The sequence below is a fragment of the Tachyglossus aculeatus genome, chromosome 6 (assembly GCF_015852505.1).
Source record: "Tachyglossus aculeatus isolate mTacAcu1 chromosome 6, mTacAcu1.pri, whole genome shotgun sequence".
Taxonomy (NCBI): domain Eukaryota; kingdom Metazoa; phylum Chordata; class Mammalia; order Monotremata; family Tachyglossidae; genus Tachyglossus; species Tachyglossus aculeatus.
Window position 1 is genome coordinate 4,512,818 of NC_052071.1, and position 17,898 is coordinate 4,530,715.

A 17,898-nucleotide genomic window follows, 5' to 3' on the forward strand; every position below is an offset into this window, starting at 1 on the left:
TCTAAGCGCTGAGAAGTGAAGTGACTTATCCAAAGTCACCCAGCGGACAATTGGCAGATCTGGGATTTTTTTTTTAAATAATATTCATTCATTCAATCGTATTTATTGAGCGCTTACTGTGTACTAAGCGCTTGGGGAGTACAAGTTGGCAACATCTAGAGACGGTCCCTACCCAACAGGGGGCTCACAGTCTAGAAGGGGGAGACAGAGAACAAAACAAAACATATTAATAAAATAAAATTAATAGAATAAATATGTACAAGTAAAATAAATAAATAGAGTAATAAATCCGTACAATCATATATACAGGCGCTGTGGGGAGGGGAAGGAGGTAAGGCGGGGGGGGATGGAGAGGGGGAGGAGGGGGAGAGGAAAGTTATTTTTAGCATCTGTCTCCTTGTCTAGACTGGAAGCTTCCTGAAGGCAGGGGTAATAATAATGATAACAATGATGGTATTTGTTAAGCGCTTACTATGTGCAAAGCACTGTTCTAAGCGCTGGGGAGGTTACGAGGTGATCAGGTTGTCCCACGGGGGGCTCCCAGTCTTCATCCCCATTTGACAGGTGAGGCCCAGAGAAGTGACTTATCCAAAGTCACCCAGCCGACCATTGGCGGAGCCGGGATTTTTTTTATAATAGCATTCATTAAGCGCTTACTATGTGCAAAGCACTGTTCTGAGCGCCGGAGAGGTTACGAGGTCATCAGGTTGTCCCACGGGGGGCTCACAGTTTTAATCCCCATTTTGGGAACTGAGGCTCAGAGAAGTGAGCCCACTGTTGGGTAGGGACCATCTCTATACGTTGCCAACTTGGACTTCCCAAGCGCTTAGTACAGTGCTCTGAACACAGTAAGCGCTCAATAAATACAATTGATTGATTGATTGATTGAAGTGACTTGCCCAAAGTCACCCAGCTGACAACGGGCGGAGCCGGGATTTGAACCCGTGACCTCTGACTCCAAAGGCCGGGATCTTTTCCACCGGGCCACGCTGCTTCCCCAAGCCGATCCGAGCCGATCAGGTCGGGCGCAGTCCCCGTCCCATGTGGGGCTCCCGGTGTTTGTACATATTTATTACTTATTTATTTATTTATATTATTTATTTTTATATCTTATTTTATATTTATTTATTTTACTTGTACATATCTATTCTATTCATTTTATTTTGTTAGTACGTTTGGTTTTGTTGTCCGTCTCCCCCTTCTAGACTGTGAGCCCGCTGTTGGGTAGGGACTGTCTCTCTATGTTGCCAACTTGTCCTTCCCAAGCGCTTAGTACAGTGCTCTGCACACAGTAAGCGCTCAATAAATACGATTGATTGATTGATTGATTTTCCAGATGAGGGAACGGAGGCCCAGAGAAGGGAAGTGACTCGCCCGAGGTCACACAGCTCACAAGCCGGAATGAGGACCCAGGTCTCTCTGACGCCCGGGCTCTATCAATCAATCATATTTATTGAGTGCTTACTGTGTGCAGAGCACTGTACTAAGCGCTTGGGAAGTCCAAGTTGGCAACATAGAGAGACAGTCCCTACCCAACAGTGGGCTCTACCCACTAAGCCACTTGTCAGCTGTGTGACCTTGGACCAGTCACTTAATTCATTCATTCATTCAATCAATCTCATTTATTGAGCACTTACTGTGTGCAGAGCACTGTACTAAGCGCTTGGGAAGTCCAAGTTGGCAACATAGAGAGACGGTCCCTACCCAACAGTGGGCTCTACCCACTAAGCCACTTGTCAGCTGTGTGACCTTGGGCCAGTCACTTCATTCATTCATTCATTCACTCAATCGTATCTATTGAGCGCTTACTGTGTGCAGAGCACCGTACTAAGCGCTTGGGAAGGACAAGTTGGCAACATATATGGGGATGAAAACGGGGATGAAAACTGGGAGCCCCTTGGGGGACAGGGACTGGGCCTCAGTTTCCTCATCTGGAAAATGGGGATGAAGACCGGGAGCCCCAAGGGGGACAACCTCATCACCTTGTATCTACCCCAGTGCTTAGAACAGTGCTTGGCACATCGTAAGTGCTTAATAAATGCCATCATTATTATTAATCAATCAATCAATCGTATTTATTGAGCGCTTACTGTGTGCAGAGCACTGTACTAAGCACTTGGGAAGGACAAGTTGGCAACATATAGAGACGGTCCCTACCCAACAGCGGGCTCACAGTCTAGAAGGGGGAGACAGACAACAAAACAAAACATATTAACAAAATAAAATAAATAGAATAAACGTACAAATTAGAGTAATAAATATGTACAAACATATATACATATATACAGGTGTTGTGGGGAGGGGAAGGAGGTAAGGCGGGGGGATAATAATAATAATGACATTTATTCATTACTTACGCAGTAAGAGCTCAATAAATCCGATGGATTGATTGATTGATTGCTCTGCACACAGTAAGTGCTCAATAAATCCGATTGATTGCACACAGTAAGTGCTCAATAAATCTGATTGATTGATTGATTGCTCACAGTAAGTGCTCAATAAATCCGATTGATTGATTGCTCACAGTAAGCGCTCAATAAATCCGATTGATTGATTGATTACACACAGTAAGAGCTCATTAAATCCGACTGACTGATTGATTGATTGCTCTGCACACAGTAGGCGCTCAATAAATCCGATTGATTGATTGATTGCTCTGCACGCAGTAAGCGCTCAATAAATACGATTGATTGATTGCACACAGTAAGTGCTCAATAAATCCGATGGATTGATTGATTGATTGCTCTGCACGCAGTAAGCGCTCAATAAATCCGATGGATTGATTGATTGCTCTGCACACAGTAAGCGCTCAATAAATCCGATGGATTGATTGATTGCTCTGCACACAGTTAGCGCTCAATATATCCAATTGACTGATTGATTGATTGCTGTGCACGCAGTAAGCGCTCATTAAATCCGATTGATTGATTGCTCTGCACACAGGGCTCAATAAATCTGATGGATTGATTGATTGATTGCTCTGCATACAGTTAGCGCTCAATAAATCCGATTGACTGATTGATTGCTCTGCACGCAGTAAGCGCTCAATGAATCCCATTGATTGATTGATTGCTCACAGTAAGCCCTCAATAAATCCGATTGATTGATTGCTCTGCACACAGTAAGCGCTCAATAAATCCGATTGATTGATTGATTGGTCTTGGGCTTTGGGGGTCCCCAGTAAAAGCGAGCCGAGGCGGACCCTCCCCATCGCCCCCCGCCGCCCCCCGTCTTCTGAGAGCGAGCTGTTTCCCGTGGGCCGGATTTGGGGGTCGGGGGGCTTTGGGGGTCGGGGCTATTTTTGGGGGGGCCGCTCTCACCCCCGCCAACCCCTCCCCGTCTCTCCGCTCTCACAGCCCAGCATGGCGCCCACCCTCATCAACGCCGACGCTCTGGATCCGGGCCTTTCGGTGAGCCCCCCAATACTATCCCCCAAGCCCCCCCAACGCCCCCCAGTACCCAAATCCAAGCAGTTTCCATCTTAGCCCAGTGCTTAGTCAAGCTTGTCAAGCGCTTAGTACAGTGCTCTGCACACAGTAAGCGCTCAATAAATGCAACTGATTGATTAACCCACCACCCTGCTTGGGTGGGGGGGCAGCCACAGCGTGGTTCAGCAGAAAGAACCCAGAGGTCACGGGTTCAAATCCCGGCTCCGCCGCTTGTCAGCTGGGTGACTTTGGGCGAGTCGCTTCACTTCTCTGGGCCTCAGTTGCCTCAGCTGGAAAATGGGGGGTTAAGACCGTGAGCCCCCCGTGGGACCACCCGATCACCTTGTATCCTCCCCAGCGCTTAGAACAGTGCTTTAGTAAGAGCTTAGCCAATGCCAAAATTATTATTATTATTAGAGAAGCAGCTTGGCTCAGTGGAGAGAGCGTCGGCTTTGGAGTCAGAGGTCGTGGGTTCAAGTCCCGGCTCTCCCAATTGTCAGCCGGGTGGCTTTGGGCGAGTCACTTGACTTCTCTGGGCCTCGGTTCCCTCCTCTGTCAAACGGGGATGAAGACTGTGAGCCCCCCGTGGGACAACCTCACCACCTTGTAACCTCCCCAGCGCTTAGAACAGTGCTTGGCACATAGTAAGCGCTTAATAAATGCTATCATTATTATTATTATTTGGGGGGAGGGGGAGACCCCCCCTGCTGTTTGGGGTGGGGGGACCCCTGGATCTGTGGGTCTCGCGCAGGTGAACGGTGGCAGCAATGGCTTCTTCAAATACGAAGAGATCGTCCTGGAGCGGGTGAGTCCACCTGGGCCCCCGGGCAGCCTGCAGCGGGCAGAGGGAGGTGGGCGCGGAGGTGGGGGGAAACTGAGGCTAGGGATCCCCACCCCCGATTCAGGACTGGGCCCTCCCCAGCCGTCCCGAAGGCCCGGAAGGCCTGATGCCCACCCGCCTGGGCCCACACCTCTCCTTCCCTCGACCCTCCAAGGTGCCCTGCCAGCCCCCTTCCTCCCTCCCATTCATTCATTCGATCCTATTTATTGAGCGCTTACTGTGTGCAGAGCACTGTACTAAGCGCCTGGGAAGTCCAAGTTGGCAACATAGAGAGACGGTCCCTACCCGACAGCGGGCTCACAGTAGAGAAGGTGTCCGGCCCACCCGCTTCCTCCCTCTCCTCACCCACCGAGATGCCCCGGCCGCCCCTCTCCTCCTTCCTTCATTTGATCGTACTTATTGAGCGCTTCCGGTGTGCAGAGCACTGTACTGAGCGCTTGGGAAGTCCAAGTTGGCAACATAGACGGTCCCTACCCAACAGCGGGCTCACAGTCGAGAAGGTGGCCAGCCCACCCGCCTCCTCCCTCTCCTCACCCACCGAGATGCCCCGGCCGCCCCTCTCCTCCTTCCTTCATTCGATCGTACTTATTGAGCGCTTCCAGTGTGCAGAGCACTGTACTAAGTGCTTGGGAAGTCCAAGTTGGCAACATAGAGAGACGGTCCCTACCCGACAGCGGACTCATGGTCTAGAAGGTGTCCGGCCCACCCACTTCCTCCCTCTCCTCACCCACCGAGATGCCCCGGCCGCCCCTCTCCTCCTTCCTTCATTCGATCGTACTTATTGAGCGCTTCCGGTGTGCAGAGCACTGTACTGAGCGCTTGGGAAGTCCAAGTTGGCGACACAGACGGTCCCTACCCAACAGCGGGCTCACAGTCGAGAAGGTGGCCAGCCCACCCGCTTCCTCCCTCTCCTCACCCACCGAGATGCCCCGGCCGCCCCTCTCCTCCTTCCTTCATTCGATCGTATTTATTGAGCGCTCAGGGCACTGGACTAAGCGCCTTCCTTCCCTCCGCCCGCCTCGCTCGCCCCCCGGACAGGGTAACTCGGGCCTGGGGTTCAGCATCGCCGGAGGCATGGACAACCCCCACATCCCCGACGACCCCGGCATCTTCATCACCAAGATCATCCCCGGCGGGGCCGCCGCCATGGACGGGAGGCTGGGGTGAGTCCCGGCCGTTCGGTGTACTTACTGAGCGCCTAGCGTGCGCGGGGCACGCTACCACCGTGGGCAGGGCGTCTGCGGCCCTCTCGGCTCTCCCCGCTCCCCGAGCTGGCCTCCCCAGAGCACGCGGCGACCCTAACTCTTTGTAGTAGACCCTCCCAAGCGCTTAGTACAGTGCCCTGCACGGCGTAAGCGCTCAATAAATACCATCGATGGATTGACCGTGGGCAGGGGACGTGTCTGCCCTTCTGTGTCGGACTGGACTGTCCCAAGCGCTTAGTCCAGTGCTCCGCACGCGGTCAGCGCTCAATAAATACCTCTGATCGTGGGCAGAGAACCCGGTTGCATTGACCTCTCCGCAGCGCTTAGTACAGTGCTCCGCACGCGGTCGGCGCTCAATAAGTACCTCTGATTGTGGGCAGAGAACTCTGTTGCAGTGACCTGTCCGCGGCGCTTAGTCCAGTGCTCCGCACGCGGTCAGCGCTCAATAAATGCACTGTATAAACCTGTATATATGTTTGTACATATTTATTACTCTTATTTATTTATTTTACTTGTCCATATCTATTCTATTTATTTTATTTTGTTAGTATGTTTGGTTTCGTTCTCTGTCTCCCCCATTTAGACTGTGAGCCCACTGTTGGGTAGGGACCGTCTCTCTATGTTGCCGACTTGGACTTCCCAAGCGCTTAGTACAGTGCTCTGCACACAGTAAGCGCTCAATACATACGATTGATTGATTGGTTGATTGATAAATGCCTCTGATTGTGGGCAGAGAACTCTGTCGCATTGTCATCATCATCATCATCAATCGTATTTATTGAGCGCTTACTATGTGCAGAGCACTGTACTAAGCGCTTGGGAAGTGCAAATTGGCAACATTGGCAGAGAACCCGGTTGTATTGTCCTCTCCGCAGCGCTTAGTATAGTGCTGCGCACGCGGTCGGCGCTCAATAAATACCTCCGATCGTGGGCAGAGAACTCTGTTGCATTGCCATTCATTCGTTCAGTCGTATTTATTGAGGGCTTACTGGGTGCAGAGCACTGTTCTAAGCGCTTGGGAAGTTGGCAACATCTAGAGACGGTCCCTACCCAACAGCGGGCTCACAGTCTAGGAGGGGGAGACAGACAACAAAACACATTAACGAGACAGAATAAATAGAATAAATATGTACAAATTTAAATAAATACCTCCAATATTGGGAAATAAAACTTCCCAAGCTCTTTGGGCAGCGCTCAAGCGCTCAGTAAAGCGCTCAGAAGCAGCGTGGCTCAGTGGAGAGAACGCGGACTATGGAGTCCGAGGTCATGGGTTCGAATCCCGGCTCTGCCGCCTGTCAGCTGGGTGACTTTGGGCAAGTCACTTCAGTTCTCTGGGCCTCAGTGACCTCATCTGTCGAATGGGGGTGAAGACTGTGAGCCCCCCGTGGGACAACCTGATCACCTTGTAGCCCCCCACAGCGCTTAGAACAGTGCCTTGCGCATAGTAAGCGCTCAATAAATGCTATCATTATTATTATTATTATTCTCTGGGCCTCAGTGACCTCATCTGTCAAATGGGGATGAAGACTGTAAGCCCCCTGTGGGACAACCTGATCACCTTGTAGCCCCCCACAGCGCTTAGAACAGTGCCTTGCGCATAATAAGCGCTCAGTAAATGCTATCATTATTTTTATTATTATTCTCTGGGCCTCAGTGACCTCATCTGTCAAATGGGGATGAAGACTGTAAGCCCCCTGTGGGACAACCTGATCACCTTGTAGCCCCCCACAGCGCTTAGAACAGTGCCTTGCGCATAGTAAGCGCTCAATAAATGCTATCATTATTATTATTATTATTCTCTGGGCCTCAGTGACATCATCTGTCAAATGGGGATGAAGACTGTAAGCCCCCTGTGGGACAACCTGATCACCTTGTAGCCCCCCACAGCGCTTAGAACAGTGCCTTGCGCATAATAAGCGCTCAGTAAATGCTATCATTATTTTTATTATTATTCTCTGGGCCTCAGTGACCTCATCTGTCAAATGGGGATGAAGACTGTAAGGACCCTGTGGGACAACCTGATCACCTTGTAGCCCCCCACAGCGCTTAGAACAGTGCCTTGCGCATAGTAAGCGCTCAATAAATGCCATTATTATTATTATTATTATTATTATTATTATTATTATTATTATTATAAATACGCTGAATGATGTGGGCCTACCAACTCTGTTGCCCTGTCCTCTCCTCAGCGCTTAGTCTGGCGCTCTGCACACGGAAAGCGCTCAATAAATAGCCACGCTGCTCAAGAAGCAGCGTGGCTCAGTGGAAAGAGCACGGGCTTTGGAGTCAGAGGTCGTGGGTTCAAATCCTGGCTCCGCCAAATGTCAGCTGGGTGACTTTGGGCAAATCACTTCACTTCTCTGGTCCTCAGTTGCCTCATCTGTAAAATGGGGATTAAGACTGGGAACCCCACATGGGACAACCTGATCACTTTGTATCCCCCCCGCAGCGCTTAGAACAGTGCTTTGCACATAGTAAGTGCTTAACAAATGCCAACATTATTATTATTATTATTATAAATACCCCTGTTAGAACAGTGCCTTGCACATAGTAAGCGCTTAATAAATACCATGATTATTATTATTATTATAATAAATACGCTGAATGATGTGGGCCTACCAACTCTGTTGCCCTGTCCTCTCCTCAGCGCTTAGTCCGGCACTCTGCCCACGGAAAGCGCTCAATAAATACCCCTGTTAGAACAGTGCCTTGCACATAGTAAGTGCTTAATAAATGTCATTATTATTATTATTATTATTATTATAAATACACCGAATGATGTGGGCCTACCAATTCTGTTGCCCTGTCCTCTCCTCGGCGCTTAGTCCGGCGCTCTGCCCACGGAAAGCGCTCAATAAATGCCCCTGTTAGAACAGTGCCTTGCACATAGTAAGCGCTTAATAAATGCCATTATTATTATTATTATAATAAATCCGCTGAATGATGTGGGCCTACCAACTCTGTTGCCCTGTCCTCTCTTCAGCGCTTAGTCCGGCGCTCTGCCCACAGAAAGCGCTCAATAAATACCCCTGTTAGAACAGTGCCTTGCGCATAGTAAGCACTTAATAAATGCCATTATTATTATTATCATTATCATTATTATTATTATTATTATAAATCCGCTGAATGATGTGGGCCTACCAACTCTGTTGCCCTGTCCTCTCCCCGGCGCTTAGTCCGGCGCTCTGCCCACGGAAAGCGCTCAATAAATACCCCTGTTAGAACAGTGCCTTGCGCATAGTAAGCGCTTAATAAATGCCATTATTATTATTATTATTATTATTATCATCATTATTATTATTATTATTATAAATACGCTGAATGATGTGGGCCTACCAACTCTGTTGCCCTGTCCTCTCCCCGGCGCTTAGTCCGGCGCTGTGCCCACGGAAAGCGCTCAATAAATACCCCTGTTAGAACAGTGCCTTGCGCGTAGTAAGCGCTTAATAAATGCCATTATTATTATTATTATTATTATTATTATCATCATCATCATTATTATTATTATTATTATTATAAATACGCTGAATGATGTGGGCCTACCAACTCTGTTGCCCTGTCCTCTCCTCGGCGCTTAGTCCGGCGCTCTGCCCACGGAAAGCGCTCAATAAATACCCATTAGAACAGTGCCTTGCACGTAGTAAGTGCTTAATAAATGTCATTATTATTATTATTATTATTATTATTATTATTATTATTATTATAAATACGCTGAATGATGTGGGCCTACCAACTCTGTTGCCCTGTCCTCTCCTCGGCGCTTAGTCCGGCGCTTTGCCCACGGAAAGCGCTCAATAAATACCTCAAGAACAGTGCCTTGCACATAGTAAGCGCTTAATAAATGCCATTATTATTATTATTATTATTATTATTATTATTATTATTATAAATACGCCGAATGATGTGGGCCTACCAACTCTGTTGCCCTGTCCTCTCCCTGGCGCTTAGTCCAGTGCTCTGCCCACGGAAAGCGCTCAACAAATACCCCTGTTAGAACAGTGCCTTGCGCATAGTAAGCGCTTAATAAATGCCATTATTATTATTATTATTATCATTATTATTATTATTATTATTATTGTTGTTGTTGTTATTATTATAAATATGCTGAATGATGTGGGCCTGCCAACTCTGTTGCCCTGTCCTCTCCTCAGCGCTTAGTCTGGCGCTGTGCACATGGCAAGCGCTCAATAAATACCCCTGTTAGAACAGTGCCTTGCGCATAGTAAGCGCCTAATAAATGTCATTATTATTATTATTATTATTATTATTATAAATCCGCTGAATGATGTGGGCCTACCAACTCTGTTGCCCTGTCCTCTCCTCGGCGCTTAGTCCGGCGCTCTGCCCACGGAAAGCGCTCAATAAATACCCCTGTTAGAACAGTGCCTTGCGCATAGTAAGCGCTTAATAAATGCCATTATTATTATTATGATTATAAATACGCTGAATGATGTGGGCCTACCAACTCTGTTGCCCTGTCCTCTCCTCAGTGCTTAGTCTGGCGCTCTGCCCACGGAAAGCGCTCAATAAATACCCCTGTTAGAACAGTGCCTTGTGCATAATAAGCACTTAATAAATGCCATTATTATTATTATTATTATTATTATTATTATTATGATTATAAATACGCTGAATGATGTGGGCCTACCAACTCTGTTGCCCTGTCCTCTCCTCGGCGCTTAGTCCGGCGCTCTGCCCATGGAAACTGCTTAATAAGTACCCCTGTTAGAACAGTGCCTTGCGCATAGTAAGCGCTTAATAAATGCCATTATTATTATTATTATAAATACGCTGAATGCTGTGGGCCTACCAACTCTGTTGCCCTGTCCTCTCCTCAGCGCTTAGTCTGGTGCTCTGCACATGGAAAGCGCTCAATAAATAGCCCTGTTGGATTGCGGGGAACGCGTCGGCCCATCCCTGTTGGACTGGGTCGGTCCAGCGCTCGGTGAACGGCGGGCAGGGAGCGCTGCCCCGTCGTCCCCTCCCGAGCGCTCAGTACAGAGTCCACCGGTCAATCAATACTACTGATGGATGGGTTGAGGGGGGGCCGGGCCGGGAGGGAGGCCGGGGGGCTGAGGCGGGCCCATCCCCACCCAGGGTCAACGACTGCGTGCTGAGGGTCAACGAGGTGGACGTGTCGGAGGTGGTCCACAGCCGGGCAGTGGAGGCCCTCAAGGAGGCCGGCCCGGTGGTCCGCCTCATCATCCGCCGCCGCCAGCTGCCCCCCGAAACCGTCACCGAGGTCAACCTCCTCAAGGGGCCCAAAGGTGAGACCCCCCCGACCCCCCAAAAAAGCGGTTGAACGCGGCCTCTGTCCCGCCTGGGCCTCACAGCCCAAGCGGGAGGGAGGATTCGTTCATTCATTCATTCATTCATTCGCTCAGTCCTATTTATTGAGCGCTTACCGTGTGCAGGGCGCTGGACGGGGCGCTTGGCCAAGTGGGCAACACCGAGAGACGGGCCCTGCCCGGCGGCGGGCTCACGGCCTAGAAGGGGAAGACGGAGAAAACAGAACACGTGGGTGAACTGAGGCCCGAAGGAGCCAGCGCTCCATAAATGCCACTGATCGGGGGCAGAGAGCGTGGGCCTCGGTCCCCTCATCCGGAAAATGGGGATGAAGACTGTGAGCCCCCACCGTGGGGCAACCCGATCGCCTTGGAACCTCCTCAGCGCTTAGAACAGTGCTTGGCACATAGTAAGCGCTTAATACATCAATCAATCAATCAATCAATCGTATTTATTGAGCGCTTACTATGTGCAGAGCACTGTACTAAGCGCTTAATAATAATACATCCCATCATTATTATTATTCTCTGGGCCTCAGTGACCTCATCTGTCAAATGGGGATGAAGACTGTGAGCCCCCCCATGGGACAACCTGATCGCCTTGTCACCTCCCCAGCGCTTAGAACAGTGCTTGGCACATAGTAAGCACTTAATACATCCCATCATTATTATTATTCTCTGGGCCTCAGTGACCTCATCTGTCAAATGGGGATGAAGACTGTGAGCCCCCCCCGTGGGACAACCTGATCGCCTTGTCACCTCCCCAGCGCTTAGAACGGTGCTTGGCACGTAGTAAGCGCTTAATAAATGCCATCGTCATTATTATTATTATACTCTGGGCCTCAGTGACCTCATCTGTCAAATGGGGATGAAGACTGTGAGCCCCCCCGTGGGACAACCTGATCGCCTTGTCACCTCCCCAGACCTCAGAACAGTGCTTGGCACATAGTAAACGCTTAATAAATGCCATTATTACTATTACTATTATTCTCTGTGCCTCAGTGACCTCATCTGTCAAATGGGGATGAAGACTGTGAGCCCCCCCGTGGGACCACCTGATCCCTTGTCACCTCCCTAGCGCTTAGAACAGTGCTTGGCACATAGAAAGCGCTTAATAAATGCCATCATCATTATTATTATTACCATTATTATTATTCTCTGTGCCTCAGTGACCTCACCTGCCAAATGGGGATGAAGACCGTGATCCCCCTTATTATTATCACTATTATTATTATTCTCTGTGCCTCAGTGACCTCATCTGTCAAATGGGGATGAAGACTGTGAGCCCCCCGTGGGACAACCTGATCGCCTTGTCACCTCCCCAGTGCTTAGAACAGTGCTTGGCACCTAGTAAGCACTTAATACATGCCATCATTATTATTATTCTTTGGGCCTCAGTGACCTCATCTGTCAAATGGGGATGAAGACTGTGAGCCCCCTCGGGGGACAACCTGATCGCCTTGTCACCTCCCCAGTGCTTAGAACAGTGCTTGGCACATAGTAAGCGCTTAATACATGCCATCATTATTATTATTCTCTGGGCCTCAGTGACCTCATCTGTAAAATGGGGATGAAGACTGTGAGCCCCCCCGTGGGACAACCTGATCGCCTTGTCACCTCCCCAGCGCTTAGAACAGTACTTGGCACATAGTAAGCGCTTAATAAATGCCGCCATCATCATTATTATTATTACCATTATTATTATTCTCTGTACCTCAGTGACCTCACCTGCCAAACAGGGATGAAGACCATGAGCCCCCTTATTATTATTACTATTACTATTATCCTCTGTGCCTCAGTGACCTCATCTGTCAAATGGGGATGCAGACCGTCGTCATGGTTTCGTTCTCCGTCTCCCCCCTTTAGACTGTGAGCCCGCTGTCGGGTAGGGACCGTCTCTCGATGTTGCCGACTTGGACTTCCCAAGCGCTTCGTCCAGTGCTCCGCACACAGTAAGCGCTCAATAAATACGATCGATCGATCGATTGATTGGTTGACCGTCAGCCCCCCGTTGCCTTGTCACCTCCCCAGCGCTTAGAACAGTGCTTGGCACATAGTAAGCGCTTAATACATGCCCTTATTATTATTGTTATTATTATTATTGTTATTATTATTGTTATTATTATTATTATTATTATTATTATTATTATTCCCTGCCCCAGGCCTGGGTTTCAGCATAGCCGGTGGCATCGGCAACCAGCACATCCCCGGGGACAACAGCATCTACATCACCAAGATCATCGAGGGCGGCTCGGCCCAGAAGGACGGACGGCTCCAGATCGGGGACAGGCTACTGGCGGTGAGGGGGGCTGGGGACGGGGGCGACCCCCCCCCCCGCACTTCCCGAGCGCTTAGTACAGTGCTTTGCCCACATAAATGACCATCGGCTCCTCGGGAGCCCGAGGTCCCGGGTTCTAATCCCGGCCCCGCCACCTCGTCCCCCGGGCCTCGGTGACCTCGTCCGGACGGCGGGGGACGGAGGCCGTGGGCCCCAGGGGGGTCGACCCCGGGACCCTGGAGCCACCCCGGCGCTGGGCCCGTAGTGAGCGCCTAATCGGTGGTCCGTCCGCAGGTGAACAACACGGATCTGCAGGACGTGCGGCACGAGGAGGCCGTGGCCTCGCTGAAGAACACGTCCGACATGGTGTACCTCAAGGTGGCCAAGCCCGGAGGGGGCCCAGGAGGAGGCGGCCCCGGAGCCCCGGGAGGATTCGGAGCAGGGGGGCACCTCGACGACATGTACGCGCCCCCCGACTACGCCAGCAGTACGTAACCCGGCCCGAACGGCCCCGCGGGGCCGGCCCCTCCCCGGTGACCTCAACCTCTGACCTCTGACCCCCGCCCTCTGATCCCCCCCCTCCTCTGACCCATGACCCCACCCCCATTCTCTGGCCCCTGACCCCACTCTCATCCGCTGACCTGTGACCCCCCCCCCCCCATTCTCTGGCCCAGGACCATCCAGCGCTTAGAACAGTGCTTTGCACATAGTAAGCGCTTAATAAATACTATTTTAAAAAGACACAAAACATCTGGCCTATGACCCCTGCCCTGTCCTCTGACCTATAACCCCGCCCCCATTCTCTGGCCCCTGACCCCACTCTCATCCGCTGGCCCGTGACCCCCGCCCCATCCTCTGTCCTATGACCCCCGTCCTCTGACCTATGACCCCCATCCTCTGACCTATGACCCCCGCCCCATCCTCTGATGCCACCCCATCCTCTGACCCATGACCCCGCCCCCATTCTCTGGCCCCTGACCCCACTCTCATCCGCTGACCTATGACCCCCCGCCCCATCCTCTGACCTATGACCCCCACCCCCATCCTCTGACCTATGACCCTCATCCTCTGACCTATGATCCCCAGCCCATCCTCTGATCCCACCCCATCCTCTGACCCGTGACCCCGTCCCCATTCTCTGGCCCCTGACCCCACTCTCATCCGCTGACCTATGACCCCCCCGCCCCATCCTCTGACCTCTGACCTTGTCCCCATCCTCAGGCCTATGACCCCGCCCCATCCTCTGACCTATGACCCCCACCCCATCCTCTGATCCCACCCCATCCTCTGACCCATGACCCCGCCCCCATTCTCTGGCCCCTGACCCCACTCTCATCCCCTGACCTATGACCCCCCCGCCCCATCCTCTGACCTATGACCTTGTCCCCATCTTCTGGCCTATGATCCCGCCCCCATCCTCTGACCCATGACCCCACCCCATTCTCTGACCCCTGACCCCCCTCATCCGCTGACCTATGACCCTCCTGCCCCATCCTCTGACCCCGCCCCACCCTCTGACCTATGATCCCCGCCCCATCCTCTGATCCCTTCCCATCCTCTGACCCATGACCCCACCCTCATTCTCTGGCCCCTGACCCCACTCTCATCCTGTGACCTATGACCCCCCCCGCCCCATCCTCTGACCTATGACCTTGTCCCCATCCTCTGAGCTCGCCCCCGGCCCCCTGGGCACCAGCGGGGAGGGGGCCGACGCCAGGCCGGAGTGGGTGTGCGGGGTGGGTGGTGGGCCCCTGGGGAGCGGGGCGGTGGTCCCAGGGCGGGGGGATCCCGGGGTCTCGGCGGCCCGGCCCCCCATCCCTCCTCCTCCTCTTCCTCCTCCTCCTCCTCCTCCTCCTCAGCCTTCGCGGCCCTGCCGGACAACCACATAAGCCATAACCCCGGCCTAGCCTACCTGGGGGCCATGGAGGGCAGGCCCACCTACCCCGCCCCGACGCCGGCCCCTCCGCCCCGCTACTCGCCCACCCCCCGACACCTCCTGGGCGACGACGACTTCACCAGGTAAAGACCCCCCCCACCCGCCCCCCACCCGGACCCCCCGGGACGGGGAGGAGAAGCAGCGCGGCTCAGTGGAAAGAGCCCGGGCTTTGGAGTCAGAGGTCCTGGGTTCCAATCCCGGCTCCGCCAATTGTCAGCTGTGTGACTTTGGGCAAGTCTCTGTGCCTCAGTTACCTCATCTGTCAAATGGGGATAAAGACTGTGAGCCCCCCATGGGACAACCTGATCACCTTGTAACCTCCCCGGCACTTAGAACAGTGCTTTGCACATAGTAAGAGCTTAATAAATGCCATCATTATTATCAGCGCTTAGAACAGTGCTTTGCACATAGTAAGCGCTTAATAAATGCCATCATTATTATTTTTATTATGGGTTCCGATCCTGGCTCCGCCACTTGTCGGCTGTGTGACTTCGGGCAAGTCACTTCACTTCTCTAGGCCTCAGTTCCCTCATCTGGAAAATGGGGATGAAGACTGTGAGCCCCACCGTGGGACAAATTGATCTCCTTATAATAATAATAATAATAATAATGATGATAATAATAATAATAATAATAATAATGGCATTCGTTAAGCGCTTACTATGTGCCAAGCGCTGTTCTAAGCACTGGGGGGGCATACAAGGTAATCAGGTTGTCCCACGAGGGGGCTCACAGTCTTAATCCCCATTTTCCAGATGAGGGAACTGAGGCCCAGAGAAGTGAAGTGACTTGCCCAAAGTCACACAGCTGACAAGTGGCAGAGCCTGGAGTCGAACCCATGATAACCTCCCCAGCGCTTAAAACAGTGCCTTGCACATAGTAAGCGCTTAATAAATGCCGTCATTATTATTATTATTAAAAGCAGCGTGGGTCTGTGGAAAGAGCCCGGGCTTTGGAGTCAGAGGTCACGGGTTCGAATCCCGGCCCCGCCAATTGTCGGCTGGGTGACTTTGGGCAAGTCACTTAACTTCTCTGGGCCTCAGTTCCCTCATCTGTAAAATGGGGATGAAGACTGTGAGCCCCCCGTGGGACAACCTGATCACCTTGTAACCTCCCCAGCGCTTAGAACAGTGCTTGGCACAGAGTAAGCGCTTAATAAATGCCATCATTATTATTATTATTTAGGGGGGGTGTCGGTTGGGTTCTGGTCTGCTCAGCTGCCACAGGGTCCGACCCACTGCCCAGGGGCGCCACACACTGCCCCGGGCACAGACACACACACACACACACACACACACACACACACACACACACACACACACACACACACACACACAGACACCGAGAGAGACCTTGCGCTGGTACTGTCCTCTCCCAAGCGCTTACTCCAGTGCTCTGCACCCGAGAAGCGCTCAGTAAATACCAGCGAATGGAGAGAGACAGAAAGAGATAGAGGGAGAGACTGAGAGAGACAGAGAGAGACAGAGGAGGCACAAAGAGGGAGAGACAGAGGCAGGGAGAGATGGAATCAGGGAGAAAGAGAAACAGAGGGAGAGACAGAGAGAGGCAGAAAAGAGAGAGAGGAAGAGACAGATGGAGAAAGAGACAGAGACAGAAAGAGACAGTCAGAGAGAAAGAGAGACAGGGAGAGATGGAGAGGTAGAGAGAAAGTGCTTAGTGCAGTGCTCTGCACACAGTAAGCACTCAATAAATAGGATTGAATGAATGAATGAGACAGAGACAGATGGAGAGAAGGAGAGAGACAGAGACAGAAAGAGAGACAGAGTCAGAGAGAAAGAGGGAGAGACAGGGAGAGACAGGTGGAGAGAGATAGAAACAAAGGGAGAGACAGAGGCAGAGAGAAAGACAGAGACAGATGGCGAGAAAGAGAGACCGGGAGAGACAGAGACATAAAGAGAGAGAGAAAGAGAGGCAGAAAGAGACACAGAGAGAAAGAGTGGCCAAGAAAGAGAAAGAGACCAATAGGGACAGAGACAGAGAGACAGCGGGAGAGGCAGAGAGACCAAGAGAATGAGAGAGAGACTGAGAGGGACAGAGACAGAGAGAGGGAGAGACAGGGAGAGGAAAGAGAGAGAGACAGTGAGAAAGAGAGACAGAGGGAGAGACAGAGAGAAAGAGAGACTGAGAGAGAGAGAGAGAGAGTGAAAGAGAGACTGAGGGACAGAGACAGAAAGAGGGAGAGGCAGAGAGAGACAGCGAGAAAGAGAGACAGAGGGAGAGACAGAGAGAAAGAGAGATCGAGAGAGAGAGAGTGAAAAAGAGACTGAGAGGAGAGACAGAGACAGCCAGAAAGAGAGAGAGACAGCGAGAGAGACAGAGGGAGAGGCAGAGAGAAAGAGAGACCGAGAGAGTGAGAGACTGAGAGAGACAGAGACAGAGACAGAAAGAGGGAGAGACAGAGGAGAGAGACAGACACACAGAGAGACAGAGAGAAAGAGGGACTGAGAGAGAGACAGAAAGAGAGACTGAGAGAGAGCGAAAGAGAGACTGAGAGGGACAGGGACATAAAGAGGGAGAGACAGAGAGAGGAGAGAGACAGAGACAGATAGAAAGAGAGAGAGACAGCGAGAAAGACAGAGGGAGAGACAGACTGAAAGAGAGACTGAGAGGGACAGAGACAGAAAAAGGGAGAGACAGAGAGAGGAGTGAGACAGAGACAGACAGAAAGAGAGACAGAGGGAGAGACCGAAAGAGAGACTGAGAGGGACAGAGACAGAGACAGACAGAAAGAGAGGCCGAAAGAGAAAGGGAGAGAGACCAAGACAGAAACAGATAGAGACAGAGGGAGAAAGAGATAGAGAGAGAGAGAGAGAGTGTGTGTGTGAGTGTGAGTGTGTGTGTGTGTGTGTGTGTGTGTGTGTGTGTGTGTGTAGGGGGGCTGGGCCATCGTGGAGGGGCGGGGTT

At 51.5% G+C, this 17,898-nt stretch overlaps 1 protein-coding gene across 2 annotated transcripts in view; it reads left to right on the plus strand.

The window, feature by feature from the left end:
* Positions 1-17,898, plus strand: part of DLG3 (discs large MAGUK scaffold protein 3) — a 95,978-nt gene that overhangs the window by 12,075 nt on the left and 66,005 nt on the right. For both annotated transcript variants that reach the window (XM_038748132.1, XM_038748133.1), the window contains exons 2-8: positions 3,357-3,410; positions 4,180-4,233; positions 5,308-5,432; positions 10,572-10,741; positions 12,922-13,058; positions 13,332-13,524; positions 14,897-15,056. In XM_038748132.1, the coding sequence (XP_038604060.1) occupies positions 3,357-3,410; positions 4,180-4,233; positions 5,308-5,432; positions 10,572-10,741; positions 12,922-13,058; positions 13,332-13,524; positions 14,897-15,056 (893 nt within the window). The remainder of the gene's footprint in view (positions 1-3,356; positions 3,411-4,179; positions 4,234-5,307; positions 5,433-10,571; positions 10,742-12,921; positions 13,059-13,331; positions 13,525-14,896; positions 15,057-17,898) is intronic.